The sequence below is a fragment of the Schistocerca cancellata genome, chromosome 7 (genome assembly GCF_023864275.1).
Source record: "Schistocerca cancellata isolate TAMUIC-IGC-003103 chromosome 7, iqSchCanc2.1, whole genome shotgun sequence".
In the NCBI taxonomy this organism is placed as follows: Eukaryota; Metazoa; Arthropoda; class Insecta; order Orthoptera; family Acrididae; genus Schistocerca; species Schistocerca cancellata.
The window spans coordinates 373,260,144-373,275,549 of record NC_064632.1 but is presented as its reverse complement, the minus strand read 5'-3'; the positions used below and the strand labels follow the sequence as shown (position 1 = coordinate 373,275,549).

General features: G+C 38.9%; 1 protein-coding gene across 1 annotated transcript in view; it reads right to left on the bottom strand.

Moving 5' to 3' along the window:
* The window catches only part of LOC126092082 (E3 ubiquitin-protein ligase rnf8-like), a 183,520-nt gene that overhangs the window by 42,141 nt on the left and 125,973 nt on the right, over positions 1-15,406 (bottom strand). The window contains exons 9-10 of the mRNA XM_049907503.1: positions 13,799-14,003; positions 8,254-8,455 (exon numbers count right to left, since the gene is read on the bottom strand). Of these exons, the coding sequence (XP_049763460.1) occupies positions 8,254-8,455; positions 13,799-14,003 (407 nt within the window). The remainder of the gene's footprint in view (positions 1-8,253; positions 8,456-13,798; positions 14,004-15,406) is intronic.

Here is a 15,406-nt window from a genome sequence, read left to right as displayed (position 1 = left end):
TATGAGAGGGTGTGGGGGAGGTTTGAAGCAATACCTCCACTTCGACAGCTGCCACCAGTTTCATACCAAGAAGTCCCTTCCGTACAGCCTAGCCACCCGTGGTCGTCGCATCTGCATGTAGACATATAGAATTCATTTTTTACACCCTCCCCCCTCCTCCACCTCCCGTAAGAGGTGAATAACTGCGCAATCACAATTTAATTTCCCAGTTACCTCCATCCTTTCTTTTACTGGGTCATTTTAAAGCCCCACAATCTTTTTTTTGCAGTAGGCCTATATGATAACATTTTAAAACAAGTGTTCTAAATCTTGACTTTTGTACAATGACCAATGGCTCCCCCATTCATTTTAATACAGCACACAGGTCCTTTCCAGCCATCAACCTTGCAGTCTGTAACCCTAGGCTTTTCCCATTTTTTCAATGGAAAGTTCACAACATTTATGACAGTGATCACTACCTGATCATTTTATCCCTACCACACTGATACTCAGCTGGATATCCTTAGCATTTGATTCCTAAGAATGTCAAGAGGAACACTTTCAGTATTTCGTTAACACTTGTTAAACCTTGCCATAGGGCTACTGAAGAAAGCCTCGGACACACAGCCATAAATCTCGTACTCTCAGCAGAAGAAATAATATCACGTTCTCCAAGGTGGCCCCCCTCTGCACCCACTCAGGGAGCTCGCCACTCTTTGGCGAGTTCGTGCTTGCCTTTGCAGCGTTTTTCCCCTTCCGTGCTGCATGTCTATCCTCCTGCTAATCTTCTTCCCCTACCTTATGGAACACGTCTGGGATGTTATTGTGAATGTTCTGCACTGTCTGTTGCTGACGTAAGAACAGTCTCACCTTTGTTTTTCGCTCCCTTTTCCTTTCTTCGTTTCCCTTCTCCTTTCGTTCCTCTGCTTTGGCATTTGAGGTTCCCTTTTTCTTCTTCCTCCTTGTGCGCTCCTGAAGGCCAGCCCACGCATCTGACACATAACAGGTGACTGGGTAAGGTGTAATTCCCAGCCCCAGGTTGACAAGTAGGGTTTGCACATACCCCTGGTACAGGGCAGGCCCAGAGAGTGGAGACTGCCTGAGCCGCAGCCTTCCCAAATTGTCGATTGGTCCCTCTGTCAGATGTTTGGGAGGTGTGAACAATCACCTAAGGTGGGTGCGCCCCCTTGTGAAAGGAGCCCCCAGTTGGAAGGAATGTGCCATCAGAGATGCTGGCAATCATGGGGGATTTTCTCACAATGAGTCGATCATCTTCCGAATCAAAGTCTACAAATCATAAACGTAATGGGGCCAATGTTTTGAATACCCTTCCCGTTGCACCATGGTTCCTCGTGGTCTCAGGCACTGAAGACGGTCAGTCCTTCACCACGGTAAATCTGTTTATTATTCAGAAAGGTGTTGATGCAATTGCTGACACTGAAATCCTGCTCTTCTTCACAGAATGGCACTTTGCTTTTGGAGACTGCTTCTGATTCTCAAGCACAACTGCTTGCCACCTCGCTTCTCCATGGCTACCCTGTTCGTGTCGAGGCTCATCGAACTCTGAATTGTTCCCGTGGTGTTATTTACACTAGGCTGCTCGATGGTTTAACCAAGGCCGAAATCCAGTCTTACCTCTCTGATCAGGGTGTCATTGCTGTCCATTGTGTAATGAAAAAGGTAGATTCCTTCTTAGTGCCCACCCGCACTCTTTTCCTCACCTTTGATAGAGTGATGCTGCTGTCAAAGATCAAAACAGGCTGTGAAATTATCACAGTCCAGCCGTACATTCCGAACCCAATGGGCTGCTACCAGTGTCATCGTTTCAACCACACTAGAATGTCTTGTTGACACACAGCCAAATGTGTAACCTGTGGTAGGGATGCACACGAGGGCGATTGTGCATCTCCTTCTCCCGGCTGTGTCAGCTGCAATGGTGGCCATGCCGCCGCCTCTCTGGATTGTGCCATGTATCTTGATGAGCAGACTCTCCAAGAGAGTCATGTAAAGGAAAAAGTGCCTTACCCAGTAGCTTGCAAGTTACTGGCTAGTCGAAAACTCTTTGTTCTCCTATCTGTCACCTATAGTTCTGTTCTTGTTACCCCTTGCTCCGTGAAATACATGGCTACGAAGACATGCAACCTCAAATTCAGCTCCGAGGTTGTGAAATCGCCCAGTGTCAAGGTAGCATCACCACCCCGTCCTGCTGTGCAACAAACTGTCAAACTCTTGCCCCCACGTGACAAAGCCACCAGCTACACAACCAGTAGGCAGGAAAGGTCAGAAGGAGTACTCCTGTGAAGACTTCCTCTGTGCCTCCAGTCAAACATCTGAATCTTCCTCTAACCTGAAAGGCTTGAAAAAGTCCACCAAAGGCAAACGGTCTTCTCCTTCGCCAGCTCGAAGATACTGTTGCCACATGGTACCTTAGTGCGGCCGGCCTCTGTATAGCCGGTGCGAACCACCAACTGTTTTTCAGCATTGGACTCTATGGACCAACTGCACAAGCTAGCCGATGCTTCTGTGGACCCCATGGAACGGGATCCTCCCCGGCTTCTGCGCCCTGTAGTAGCAACTCTACACCCGCTGTCATTTGGCGGCCACTGAGTTGACACACCTACATCTCTTCCTCCTCATGACTGTCCTCCAATGGAACATTTGCTGCCTTCCGTCCCACAAAGAGGATTCTAGCGTCGCAGCATCCCCTTGTACTCTGCTTTCAGGAAACGAAGTTGCGGTCTCACAACTGCCTTGAGCCTTCAAATTACATACCAGTTCGTTTTGACCTTCCCCCTGAGGTTTTCATTCCATCTCACTGGGGCATCATCATGCTGCTCATACGGGATGATCTGCATAGTCAGCCCATCTCCCTGACTACCCGTCTTCAAGCTGTTGCAGTTCGTCTTTCCCTTCCCTGCCCGACTTTTTCACTCTGTACCATTTAAGACTCCATCATTCAATGTCACCCGACTTCCTTCAGCTTATTGGGCAGCTACCTCCCCATTTTTGTTACTTTGTGACTTTAATGCGCATCATCCACTTTGGGGTTCTCCCAGGACCTGTCAGAGACGTGCCCTCTTGGCTGATCATCTTAACCAACTTAACCTCTTCTGCCTTAACACTGGAGCACTCACTTTCCTTTCTGACGCCTCGCACAGCTATTCTCATTTTTACTTATCCTTTTCCACTGCCCAGTTTGGCCATCGTCTTTGAGTGGTCGGTCCTTTCTGACACCTACTCGAATGACAATCTCCCGTGTGCTGTCCATTTGTCCTTTTTAACCTTTTTTGCTCTCTTAAGAAGAAATTAGGTTATTTACTTTTGTTTTCGAGTTTCTGTATTCTTGTTCATTCATTTAACTTTTTGGAATGCTATTGTTAATTTCATATGCTTCTATTTTTGTTCAAGTATCTAATTTTGCTGTAGCAATAAAACTGTTTCTTTAACACTCTATGCTATGTTGAAAAGAAACTTTTCGAGATAGTGATTTGCAAATTCCCTAGTGACTGGCTTGAAAAGTAAAGTCTCTTTGTAGGGGAATAGAGTTAGTGAAACTGAACTATTATGCTCTATTAATTTTGAGACAAAAACTTTTAAGGTGTTTTTCAACCACTCACTTTCAAGCAAACATAAATGTAACTTTGAAATTAAATGTGGACCACATCAGTTACATTTATAACATTAAGACCAGACACGATCTCCAAGTTGAGCACATGCACCAACAATCAGGGTGTTAAGTACCAAAGAGAAAGAAATCAGATGATTTCCAATTACTCTATGGATTCATCAAATGATATTTGTAATGTTTTTAAGATAATGTTTCCTGATAATGTTGCTGAACATTTATTGCTTTCATCTAAAAAAACATGGGATGCCTAATAATTGTGTTCATCATATTACACATTAAGTTTCGATGAAACTAGGAATGGTCAGAGAATAAGTTTTGCATAAAACAACACAACACCTACGAACTTTCTATCGACAAATCAGATGGGAAATGTTACATCAGAAATTATGTGAAGCGCTTTCTGAAGCCAGCTTGTCCATATATAATTGCCTTATGCTGTGAACAGATGGACCTAGTGGCTTTTAGTCATGTCCAGGAGACCTACGGCAGACAAATTCTAAACACCATCAGAAGTTGCAACATTCATGCTGTGCATAAGCATCCAAAGTTCAGGTCAATATTTACCATTATTTTGAAGGTTTGCCTGTTCGCTGGGAAGAATATCCTAAAGGATTTTTAAACAGTGGGACAGTATTCAATATTACTTAGAATTCTTTTTGAGAGGTATATGCTAAAGATTTGTTACTGTTCCATGCAAAACCTACACTCTCATTGCGAATGCTTTAAAAACTCTTAAATGAAAGCAGAAATTCATTTCACAGTGTCATCTACAGAAGTATTCAGCAAGTTCACACAACATTTTCAAATGTCAAACACCTTTGATTCACAAGTTGCATATTTGAATAGGAAACATATTTCAAATGTTTTTAGCTCATGTTTTGAAGATTTCTGCTTTGAGAAAAACTGAATTTCTGAAGTTCGTCATCATGAATTCTGTACATTGGATAATCTGCTTCCTCTTGAACAATTAGTTGTTAGTGGGCAATGACTGAAGAGTTTAATAAACTGGAAGAAGGCGACAAGTTGTGGTTTCTAAATAATGCACCAAAAACATTACAAAGCAGCTTATAAACATGTGATGGAAAAGACATGCTTATCAAGTGCACCACTGAAACGTATTACGTTTTTAAACCCCAAAGAAAGAATATAGACTAAAATCTGCTGTAATGTGTTAAAGGCTGCAAAATGATGCCATTTCCTGTACTGAAAGATTACTTATTAGACAAGTGGAAGGTTCTACGGTTTGAAAGAGATGACCCAGCTTTAGATAAGAAAGGTATTGACAATTACTTGCAACAGCACATCTCAAAACGAGGAAAAAAGAACACCCACAGTGTTAGAGTATCCAAATGTTTCAAAAGCTGTTAAGACTTTTCTTACACTGTCCAATGGAAATGCGGACAGAGATAAGATATTCAGTTTCGAAGCACCCATTAGAAGAAGAAAAGTAGCAATGACAGTTTTTTTAAATAGTATTTTGGCTGTGATTGATGCTTTGGGACAATATCGCCATTTTCTTCCTGTTCCCAATGACCCACAGCTCATCAGGTATAGACAGCAAGCATATGCAAACTGTACTGCTTATATGAAAGAATGTGAAAGAAACACGAATTAGAAGAAATGCAAAAAGAGGAAGAAAGCCAAATGTGATACAATATTGCAGAGCTCGTGTTATTCTGATTCTGATGCGAAGTTACTTTGGACAGGACATCCATGAATTCCATTCTACAGCTGATGGTTGTCATTATTCGCAATTGTGAAAGCATTTAATGCAAAACCAAAGGCATCCTGAAGAGAAGATCTGAAATGTGAAAAACAGTAAAAAATCAAATGACTATGAGATAGCTGCTCTGAAAGAAAAGAAATAACACTCAACTGTCTATGGAGGCACATGAAGAAGCTCTCTCTCAAGCCTCATCTGAACTGAAGAAAGCACTAAAAAAACTAAAATAAAATAAATTATTTAAAGATAGCAAAAGTGGTCTAGGATATGACTGAGGGTGTGGAAATCATGCAAGCAGAAGAAAGGGAGGTGGAAACCATTGACAAAAATCTCGAGGAAAGAAAATCTAATAGGATTACTACTTTGTTGCTAAGATTCTTATTTAGATTATTGTTTATTATCTCTTTCCAGTACTGAAATGTACAATGTTATTACCTGTAAAAATGTGATGAATGTTTTGTGTTTGAATTACGATTACCAATCTCGAATTACCAATGTAATTGCATATATTAATAAAGCTGTATGAAGGAAGAAAACAACTGTACTCCATGTGGGACCACAAAAGAAATTTATCATGGTCTTAAGAGCCCTTTTTGGTAGAGTATTATCAAAAATAATAATTAGTTTGTGACACCTTTTTATTGAAATGTAAGGGGCAGTAAAATTAAAAAAGTGACAGATGGAAAAAAGTAAGTAAACTATTTGTTATTTCAAAAGTTATCCCCATAACTGTTAACACTTTTATACCTTTGCGAGACCAAGCGGCCAATGCCTTCATGGAAAAATTTTAACAGCTGCCCATGGAAGCATTACTACACCCAGGCATGCACCTCTTCATCTAAAGCAAATTAATGGCCACAAATGTCTTTCTTCAGGACTCGAAAAATATGGAAATTGCATGGGGAGAGGTCGTGACAGTATAGAAAATGTGTAAGGGCTTCCCAGTGAAACCTCTGCAGCGTACTCTAAACAACTTTGGCAACATGTGGGCAGAAATTTGTAGCTATAGATTTGCTTCAGACAAACTAATGCATGCCTGTATATTATCACGGTTCTGTTGGCAAAAGTAAACGTTCTTCCATGAAGGCACTGACAGTTTTGTGTCACAGTGGGATAAATGTATCAAAAGTTATGGCCATTACTTTTGAAATAATAAACAGTTTACTTACTTTTCCCATTTGTCTCATTTTAATTTGACTGTCATCTATAAATTGTTACCTTTCAAACACCTTTTAAAAATATTATGTTGCCTTTTTCAAGTGCCACCATGGCTTCTGATCTTGTGACTAGGCATGTCACCCTAGTTTTTGCAGCTCAACAATGCCTGTGACTGAACAGGGTAGATGGTTTTCATGAGTACAGATACGTTCTGCATTTTGTTTATAAAGAGCCTCTCACTGTTCATTTCTTCGAGCTTCCACAAAAAAGAATGACAGGTATCTAATAAGGATTCATTGTCACTTCTGGTACAGACTCACACTCCCCCTCCCTTGCTTGACTTTTCAGTATTTGGCTTGATTCATTTCAAACTAGGGCCATGTATTGCAGTTACATTCTTCTGCATAAAAGTTAGTTGATCCCTCTTGAGATACTGCTGATACTGCTGAGACTACACAACCACCAATGTAGTCCAATTTAACTCTCTTTAGTGGGACTGGTTCACCACAGTGCTACACTCTCAAACTGGTTGCTCTCCCCTTGGGTGCAACCCTGCCTAAGGAATGGTCCCCGTGCATGGAGGTCGTTACCCAGAGTCCTCGTATTATCAACAAGGTAAATATGAACTGCTCAGCATTTTTGGGAAATAGTGTGTTCCCTGCACAGTCATGAGGCTACTACTTTATGGATACCTGACGACCCCCAACACAGACTGGTTACCATGCTGGGTGTTTGGCAACCTTCCCGAAACAACCCTCACAACTAAAAAATTTCGAAAACAAAGTGGAGGTAAAATGTGGTAATGTGAGACATTCGTAAATAATATTAAAATGGTGTAAAAAAAAAAAAAAAGAAAGAAAGAAAGAAAGAAAAAAGAAAATTGAGTAACCTAAAGCAAGAACTGGAAATTGTCGAATAGGACATCTGTTGAAGGTTAAGTCGAGAAGAAAGAAACAGCAAAAAGAACAGCTAGACAGGAAAATATGTCACAATGGCTCAGGACCCCATGCCCACCATTTACATACTGACAAAAAGAGTTGCAAGCTCCAATGGGGGCCTTAGATTATGCTCTAGGATTCTCCAACAAATTGATGTCAGTGAAATTATTTTGTATATCTGTGTATAAGATCTGAATATAGTAGAGGGAAACATTCCATGCGGGAAAAATATATCTAAAAACAAAGATTCTGTAACTTACCAAACGAAACCGTTGATATGTTGATAGAGACAATAAAAAACACACGAACACACACACAAATTTCAAGCTTTCACAACCCAAGGTTGCTTCATCAGGAAAGAGGGAAGGAGAGGGAAAGACGAAAGGATGTGGGTTTTAAGGGAAAGGGTAAGGAGTCATTCCAATCCCGGGAGCGGAAAGACTTACCTTAGGGGGGAAAAAAGGACAGGTATACACTCGCACACACAAGATCTTTTATCTTGTTATGACACATTGAAATTCAACACCCGTTAGCATCAACCTTTAACGACATCAAATTAATATGTGAATATTTTGTATGAACATATACGTCTATCCCTTAGACTGACTAGAAGGCTTATAAAACACACACTCATCACCAGCCACACTTCTATAACAGTAGGGTCCAAAAAGTAAATGAATGTCAAGGAAAACTGCGTCTACCCATGGGAAGAATATAAATTTTATATATAAAGTTGTTCACTTAGTGTTTGCATAAATGAATTCACTTAGTATCTGTTAAAAATCTAAACAACAGTAATTAAAGTTAAACTGAAGATGAATACTTACAAATGTACAGTAACTATTTCAGCTGGGGGTGATAGTGATTCGACAACAGCAGGTAATGGATGGCGTCCCCTTGATCTTGGAATACTTTCAGTTGTGGTGCGTCGAGCAGACCGTGCACGCCGCCTTTGTCCACTTCCATTTCCAATTCCATTTCTGCTTCCACTTGCACCATCATTTCTATTTTTATTCTTGTCACACAAAGCTAAAATTGAAGTAAATGAGTTCATTCTCACAGCTAGGAAACGAGAGTTTAAACATTTTCTCTCCTTCTGTAGATTCTTCAATAACATTTTCATGCCACTTCTTTTACTAGACAGAAATTGAAAAAACAGTTTTACCGAATGTTGGTGGTTGGTAGAAAAACGTTTTGTGTAACCACAAAAAATTTATATTTCATTTATATGAAAAGCAAGTGCTTCCACTCCACATCAATCTCTTTTCATGCGGAAGGTCGGAAGTACAGGAACTGGCACAAATATGGAAAACACCATGACAAACGAATGCTTGAACATAAACACAGATGCCACCCAAGCCTGCGGGTTGTGCTGATGTATTTGACCACAAACAGCACATGTATAGCATCCTCAATATGTTGGAAGTATCAGCCGTGGTCAGAACAGTGTTCTGTGAAATTGTGAGTGCTTATGTCAAAGCTAAGCTACTTCAAACATGGGCTAATTGTTGGTGCTTGTTCAGCAGGTGCTTTCATAATCGAAGCAACCAAAGTGTTTGGTGTCTCAACAGGAACCACATCCAACATTTATACCGCATACAGGAAAAGGGAAAAAACATCATCCACAAACTCACAATGCAGACAAAAGAGAGAGAGAGAGAGAGAGAGAGAGAGAGAGAGAGAGAGAGAGAGAGAGTAGAGTAGAATAGAATGATTGTGACAGATGACCACTGAAGAGGATTGTGATGAAAAATATAAGAACAACAGCTGCGAAAGTCACTGCGAAACTTCATGTTGTGCCTGTGAAACCTGTCAGCACCAAAACAATACAAAGGTAACTCTAAAAAAGGAAATTTCAGGGTGAACCAGAATTCCCAAATCATTCTATAGTTAATGCCTGTAACAAGAAAACATAGTGCTGAAGCCATCATACCTGGACTATGGAGCAATGGAAGAAAGTCATTTGGTCAGATAAGTTTTATTTCCCACAGTTTCCAATTTCTGGCTGAGTTTATGTCCCGGGAGTGAAACATGGTGTGGGTTCGGTGATGATCTGGGTAGCCCTTATGGTATTCCAAGGACATCATGGTTACTCTGAAAGGTCACATTAGTGTCAAAGATTATGTGACCGTTTTGGCTGGTCAGGTCCACCCCTTGGTACAATGTTTGCTCCCCAGTGGTAATGGCAGTGTTCCAAGATGGCAGGGCTCCTGTTTAACCAGCTTGCATCATCCAGGACTGGTTTTTTGAGCATGAAGATGAAGTGTTACATCTCGTCTGGCCACCACAGTCACCAGATCTCAAATTTTTGAGCCTTTGGGGTCTATTTTGGAAAGATGTTTCTATGGTCACTATACACCTCCATCAACTTTACCTGAACTTGCAACTATTTTGCAGAAAGAATGGTGTAACACTCTCTCAAAAACAATATTGGGACCTGTATTTACCCATTCCGAGATGACTGGAAGATGTTCCAAATGTCAAAGGTTTTTCTACGTCATATTAGGCACAGTAATGTGGTGTTTTTGGTGTTTCCATATTTTTGTACAACCTCTGCATATTGGACAGTGCAGAGGTTAGTAAAAATGATACAAACACCCATCTAAAATGGTGTATGGTGTTCTTTAGTGTCCGAAAGGTCCTGAATTACCAAAGGCATTGATGAATATTAATCTTGAGTGGCAGACAAGAAGATCTGATATAGTCACTGAATAACAGACACAGGGGAGATGACTTCAAATTCTTTTGAGAGATTGTAGAGGGGTAATGGGTCTGCACGAGAAGTCTGAGTGCTATGTGGGGGAACCATGTTCAATTTTTGGTACTTGCAAAGATTTTTCCATGGTGGGAGTCCTCCCACCATGGAAAAATCTTTGCAAGTACACGGAACACGGTGCACTCAGCTTTGTGAAAACAGTTGAGGAGCCACTTGAATGAAAAGTCTTGACTCCAATGTGTGAGAAATTGACAACTACTCAATACCCCCATTTGAAGGACACCGATGACAAAGGATGTCACTGTGGTTAGTCGGTAATGAATGGCCCCCCCATCAGGGTCAGTGTGCAGGTCTGGCTGAATAGGACATGAATTATTTTCCCCCAGAGACCATAAATGCTGAGTAATATCAAATCTTTGATTGCTGAATATAGAGATGACAATTTACTCAATCATCTTGATCATCCTCCTGACCTTTAACATGTAAGGTTGGGGATTATCTTCAACAAAATAATCCCATGCTGGAAAGAGACTGCATCACTGAGAAGGATTTTGTACAGTTTACACTACTTTATATAAATTGTCTTGTGTCCATAGATGAGTATGATGGGATACCCTCATCCATTTTTTCCTAATTTCCACAGTCATACTGTATAATATTTATCATCTTATTTTTGATGGGCAAAGCCAATATGTACCAAACACATGAGAGAGCAGCAAAACAATGGTTATAAAAGTCAAATGTTTTGCTGCCTCACCTTGAAATAGTTACTGTTGAAGAGACAGTTGTATTTATGGATTGACTCAGTGAAGGAATATTGACACATTTCACACTTCCACTGTTCCACAAGAGAAAACTTTATTAATATTACAGTGGTTTTAGAGATGTCTGAAATCTTTGTACGTTAGGTCTAAATACAAAGAGCAACAACACTGAGTTTACTGACGATAATTATGACAGTCAGAATGAAACCCAAACAAAAAAAGTGACAACAATGTGCTCATTTCATAATGAATGGATAGAGAGTAAACAGTTCAAAATCTGTTAGCTAAAGATGACGATGAAAGGATAGCGAAATGTACAATGTGTCCTACATACTTTCCAATAAAAGGTGAGGATGCTGGGGCTGTGAGAAAGTATTTATTACAAAGGAAACAAACTCTCTCTTGCAACAACTTCCAAAAGTAAATAGATTGCAATTTTTTTAGTGTAGAACACTCCTCTATCGACAATAAAGTTTGAGCACTCTAAGTGCCACTTTATTAAGTACTGACTAGGGTATTAAGCTAGAAAGTCCAATTTTCAAAGACTCTAATTTAAGTCCAAAACTTCATTGTGGGTGTACAAAATATGAGATGCTAGTACAAAATGTGCTGGTCCCACATTTGGCAAAATTCTTAGGAAATGAACTAGAAGATGGCACATTTTTCTTTGTTTTGGCAGATGCCTCCAATAAAGGTAATATTGTATTTTTCCTGCGTCAATAAAATATTTTTCCTACGTACACTGGGTAAATGAGAAACTGCTAAGCTTCTATATCAATAGTAATGAAATAACCGATTCTATTTGTGGAAAACATAAGTTTATTTTAGATTAACATAATTTGGAAGTTTCTAATACATCAAGTTTTGGTGCAGACAATACAGCAGTGACCTTTGGAGTACATTAACCAAAGTTTCAAAATTTTAAATCTTTCAATAGTAATATAACTGAAGCTAATTGTAACTGCCTCCATTATTCATAGTATTGTTGAACATATGCAAAATTATTAAATTTGATGTCTAAGAGTCTAGTACTGAAAGTCTACATCAAGTTCTCATTTTCTAGTAAGTAAACCCGGAATTTATGTTTTCTGTTCCTGTGAGAACAATTATTTACCTGAAGAAGTATGTGGACTGATTAGTAAAACAAAAATAAATTATCTAATGGACTGCTCAGAGTTTTGTATCAGCATGTTCTACACAAGAAGAAACTTCTGAAGGACATTACATCAGACAACAAGTATGTCTATAAGCTCCAGTCCCAATCCAAATGATTTAAGCCAGTGTATAAGGTAAACAACACTAATTTTTAAATATTTTAGTTTCAGGTATGGTATTTGTAGTCTAGTTTTGGTCGGAGGATAAAAACTGATTTGCTTGAAGGGCCCTGAATTCTGACTAGCCAAATGGCAATCCATTGTTATTGTTATCAGAGTAACCAGAGGACCCCAATTAAAACTACATTACGTTCTGAAGTATTTCAGATCTACCACCTTGCTTCGCATTTGGAAGAAGGAAAGCATGGCTGAACAGGCTCATTGGTGTTCACCATGTGTAAAATGTCCTACTCACAGGAATAGTAAAAAAGTTGACAGTAGGTAAGTACAGTTAATTTTTGAGAATTTGAATCTCAATCAAAATAGCAGACCAGTCCCATGAAAAATCTTCAATAAATCAAGATCATCCTGATCCACTTCCATGCTATTTTGTATAATATAGAGCAATTTATGGAATTCACAAACTGACACCATGATCTTTTGTTGATCTCTTTAATTATTTATTATCTTTTGATGACAGACCCAAAAGGCTACTCGGTTCCCACCTGATGTCCTTGTCTTGGACATTCAGAATGTTGCCCACTTGTGTCCTATTGCAAGCAGCGGTTGCCATTCCATCATAGAAAACACTGGCTCTTAATACATTCGGAGGCCATTAGTATAGATGTCTCAGTGGCATAGGGAATCATGCTAATGTCTGGACACAGTCATTATGTTCAAATGTAGCTACCTAGCCCAATTTTTTCTGATGACCACTCATTTCAGCAGTTTCTTTTCAGGGTCTCTTATGTCTGGAAAGTGTAGCCAGATAGGGGAAGGGGTCACGTGAGTCAAAATCAGTGTCCATTAACCCACTCTGAAATCCCTACAAGAGGTGTACCGAAGCAACAGTTAACTGTCAAATGACATTATGCACTTTGTGATTTTTAGTAACACATGGATAACAGCAACTAAGCAGCTAATGCCAGGGAGCTGGTGATGAATGGGAAAGGGGAGGTGTGATGTGACACACAGAACTATTCTCAACATTTACATTCTATAAATCAATGTTAGAAATGAAAAGTCAGTCTAACAGCAAGAACTATGAAATGGCTTCCTTAGAACTTACCATAAAGGCAGAGGGAGAGAATGGACCTACCTCCACACTTAGTAATTAACAAAAAATTATGCTTATTTCAGAAGCACTATGTAAACACATGTAATCTCAGAAGATTTGCTTAAATTAATGTATGAATGAAAACATTGAGTGAACAAACTGCACAACTTCTTGAAAAATATGGAAATTAACAGCTACATAAGTATTGTTCCTGATAACTTCTTGTCTTTGAAGTTAATGTACCTTTGCACAAGTAAAAAATGGTTGCTTGAGAGGTAACGTACCTTCAGAGCACAAGGAGAAAATGGAAGGTATAAAATTTAAAGCAGACACTGTTCAAATAACAAAAGTAAAAACTTTTACATTAAACTATGTCACTCTCAGTCCCTCTAAAACAACGAAGCCATTAAACATGAATTACGTTGAGAAACATGTCTATTGCAAAATATATCTTCACAGAACTAAGAGAAAGCCAAGACCACATCAAAAGTTGAACATATAATAATAATTCAAAGTATGTACCTTGTCTTTCATCTTTTAACTCCTGTCTCCTCTTCTTCATATCATCCGAAAGGTTTTCCACCATCTTGTTTATAAAATTATCAAGTGAAAGTGACCTGAACTCTGCAGAAATTGGTTTCCTGCAGACAGGGCAATCCTTTTTCTTTTTTTTCCACTCACTTATGCAAAACTTACAGAATGTGTGATTGCACGTTAAAGTTGTAGCCTAAGGAAAAAAAATTCCATATAAAGTATCACCAAATCGCAGACTCTCTTTACTGTATTTTATTTAAAATTATCTCTCCACCCAAAGACATAAGAAAACTTTGTTTGATCACAGCAAGTAGTTATTTTAAACCTTTAATGACTGTTACAGTTTATTTCATTCATTTACTGGTCGTGTTCTGTAGGTTATATGAAGAACCTTCAGCAAAAGTGAAACGAGTCAAGGTGACTCAGCTATTACAAACAGCATTAATAACTAACTGCCATTTAATTGCCACATACTATTTATGCTTACTCAAACTAACAAAGTTTAATGTAACAAAATCAACAGCAAAATCAAAACAGTGGAGACTGAAAAATGTGCTGCTTTAAATGTATTTACTGGTTTATGTTTATCCCTTACTGCTAGATTAATGGTAATGAGCACAATGATACTCAACTTAGAATAAGATTTATCTGTGTGCAGTAAGAACAGAATCCCATTAACAATGACAGTTCCTACTTGACACACACCTCATAAAATTTTCAATTCCTGAATTTAAAAAAGTCAATTTGCAGAAGTGATATTTTTCATTTTGTACTTTAATTTATAGGGATTCACAATTTCATCCTATATGTCAGATAGAAGCTGAAGCTGCTGGGAGAACTTCATTCCAGATTCCCTATTCTGAAGCTCTGAAAAATGACACATTGTCAATATGGCAATCATTTTTTTCTACCTTTTACTGTGATTTATTTAATCATTTTATCTCAATACAATTATAATTAGCAATGAACACCATTAAGGAGTAAATGTGCTGGAAAGTTTGTAAGAACACCCCAGTCTTTGAAGAGGCCTCTCCGAGGTCTTTGGTTACTGCTCAGTTTAACCAGATAAATACTTCCTTTACTTTAGCCCAAATGATAATTCCAAAAGACAACGGAGAGCGAAGGTATGCAAAATCAGCCAGGATCCTGGCATTTTGCTTTTAAGAAAACACAGCTACACTCAACATTTTTTAAACAAATCAAGCATTTCAATCTGACATGTTTATCTCTGTGTTGGCTCCATTTCTACGCATAACCCCCAAAGAATTTTACACAGAATTTCTTTTAGCACCTGACCTACATCTATTTCTGATACCAGAAGGTCATTTTATTTATTTCAAGATGTATAGTAACACTTTTCACGAGATCAAAACTTGTTCTGTTTGTGTGAACCAGTTGTAGATCCATTTGGCTATTGCCTAGGCTGTGTCTAGTTTCTGAGATTGAGTATTAATACGCTCATGTCATCATCAGTAAACACTACCTTTTTGAACAATCTGTAAAAACACTGGAAGCACATTAATGTAAGTTAGAAACAGGAGAAGATCTGACATCCTTGTGGGACTTGATTTTTTATGTTCGCCATTTAGAGTTTAG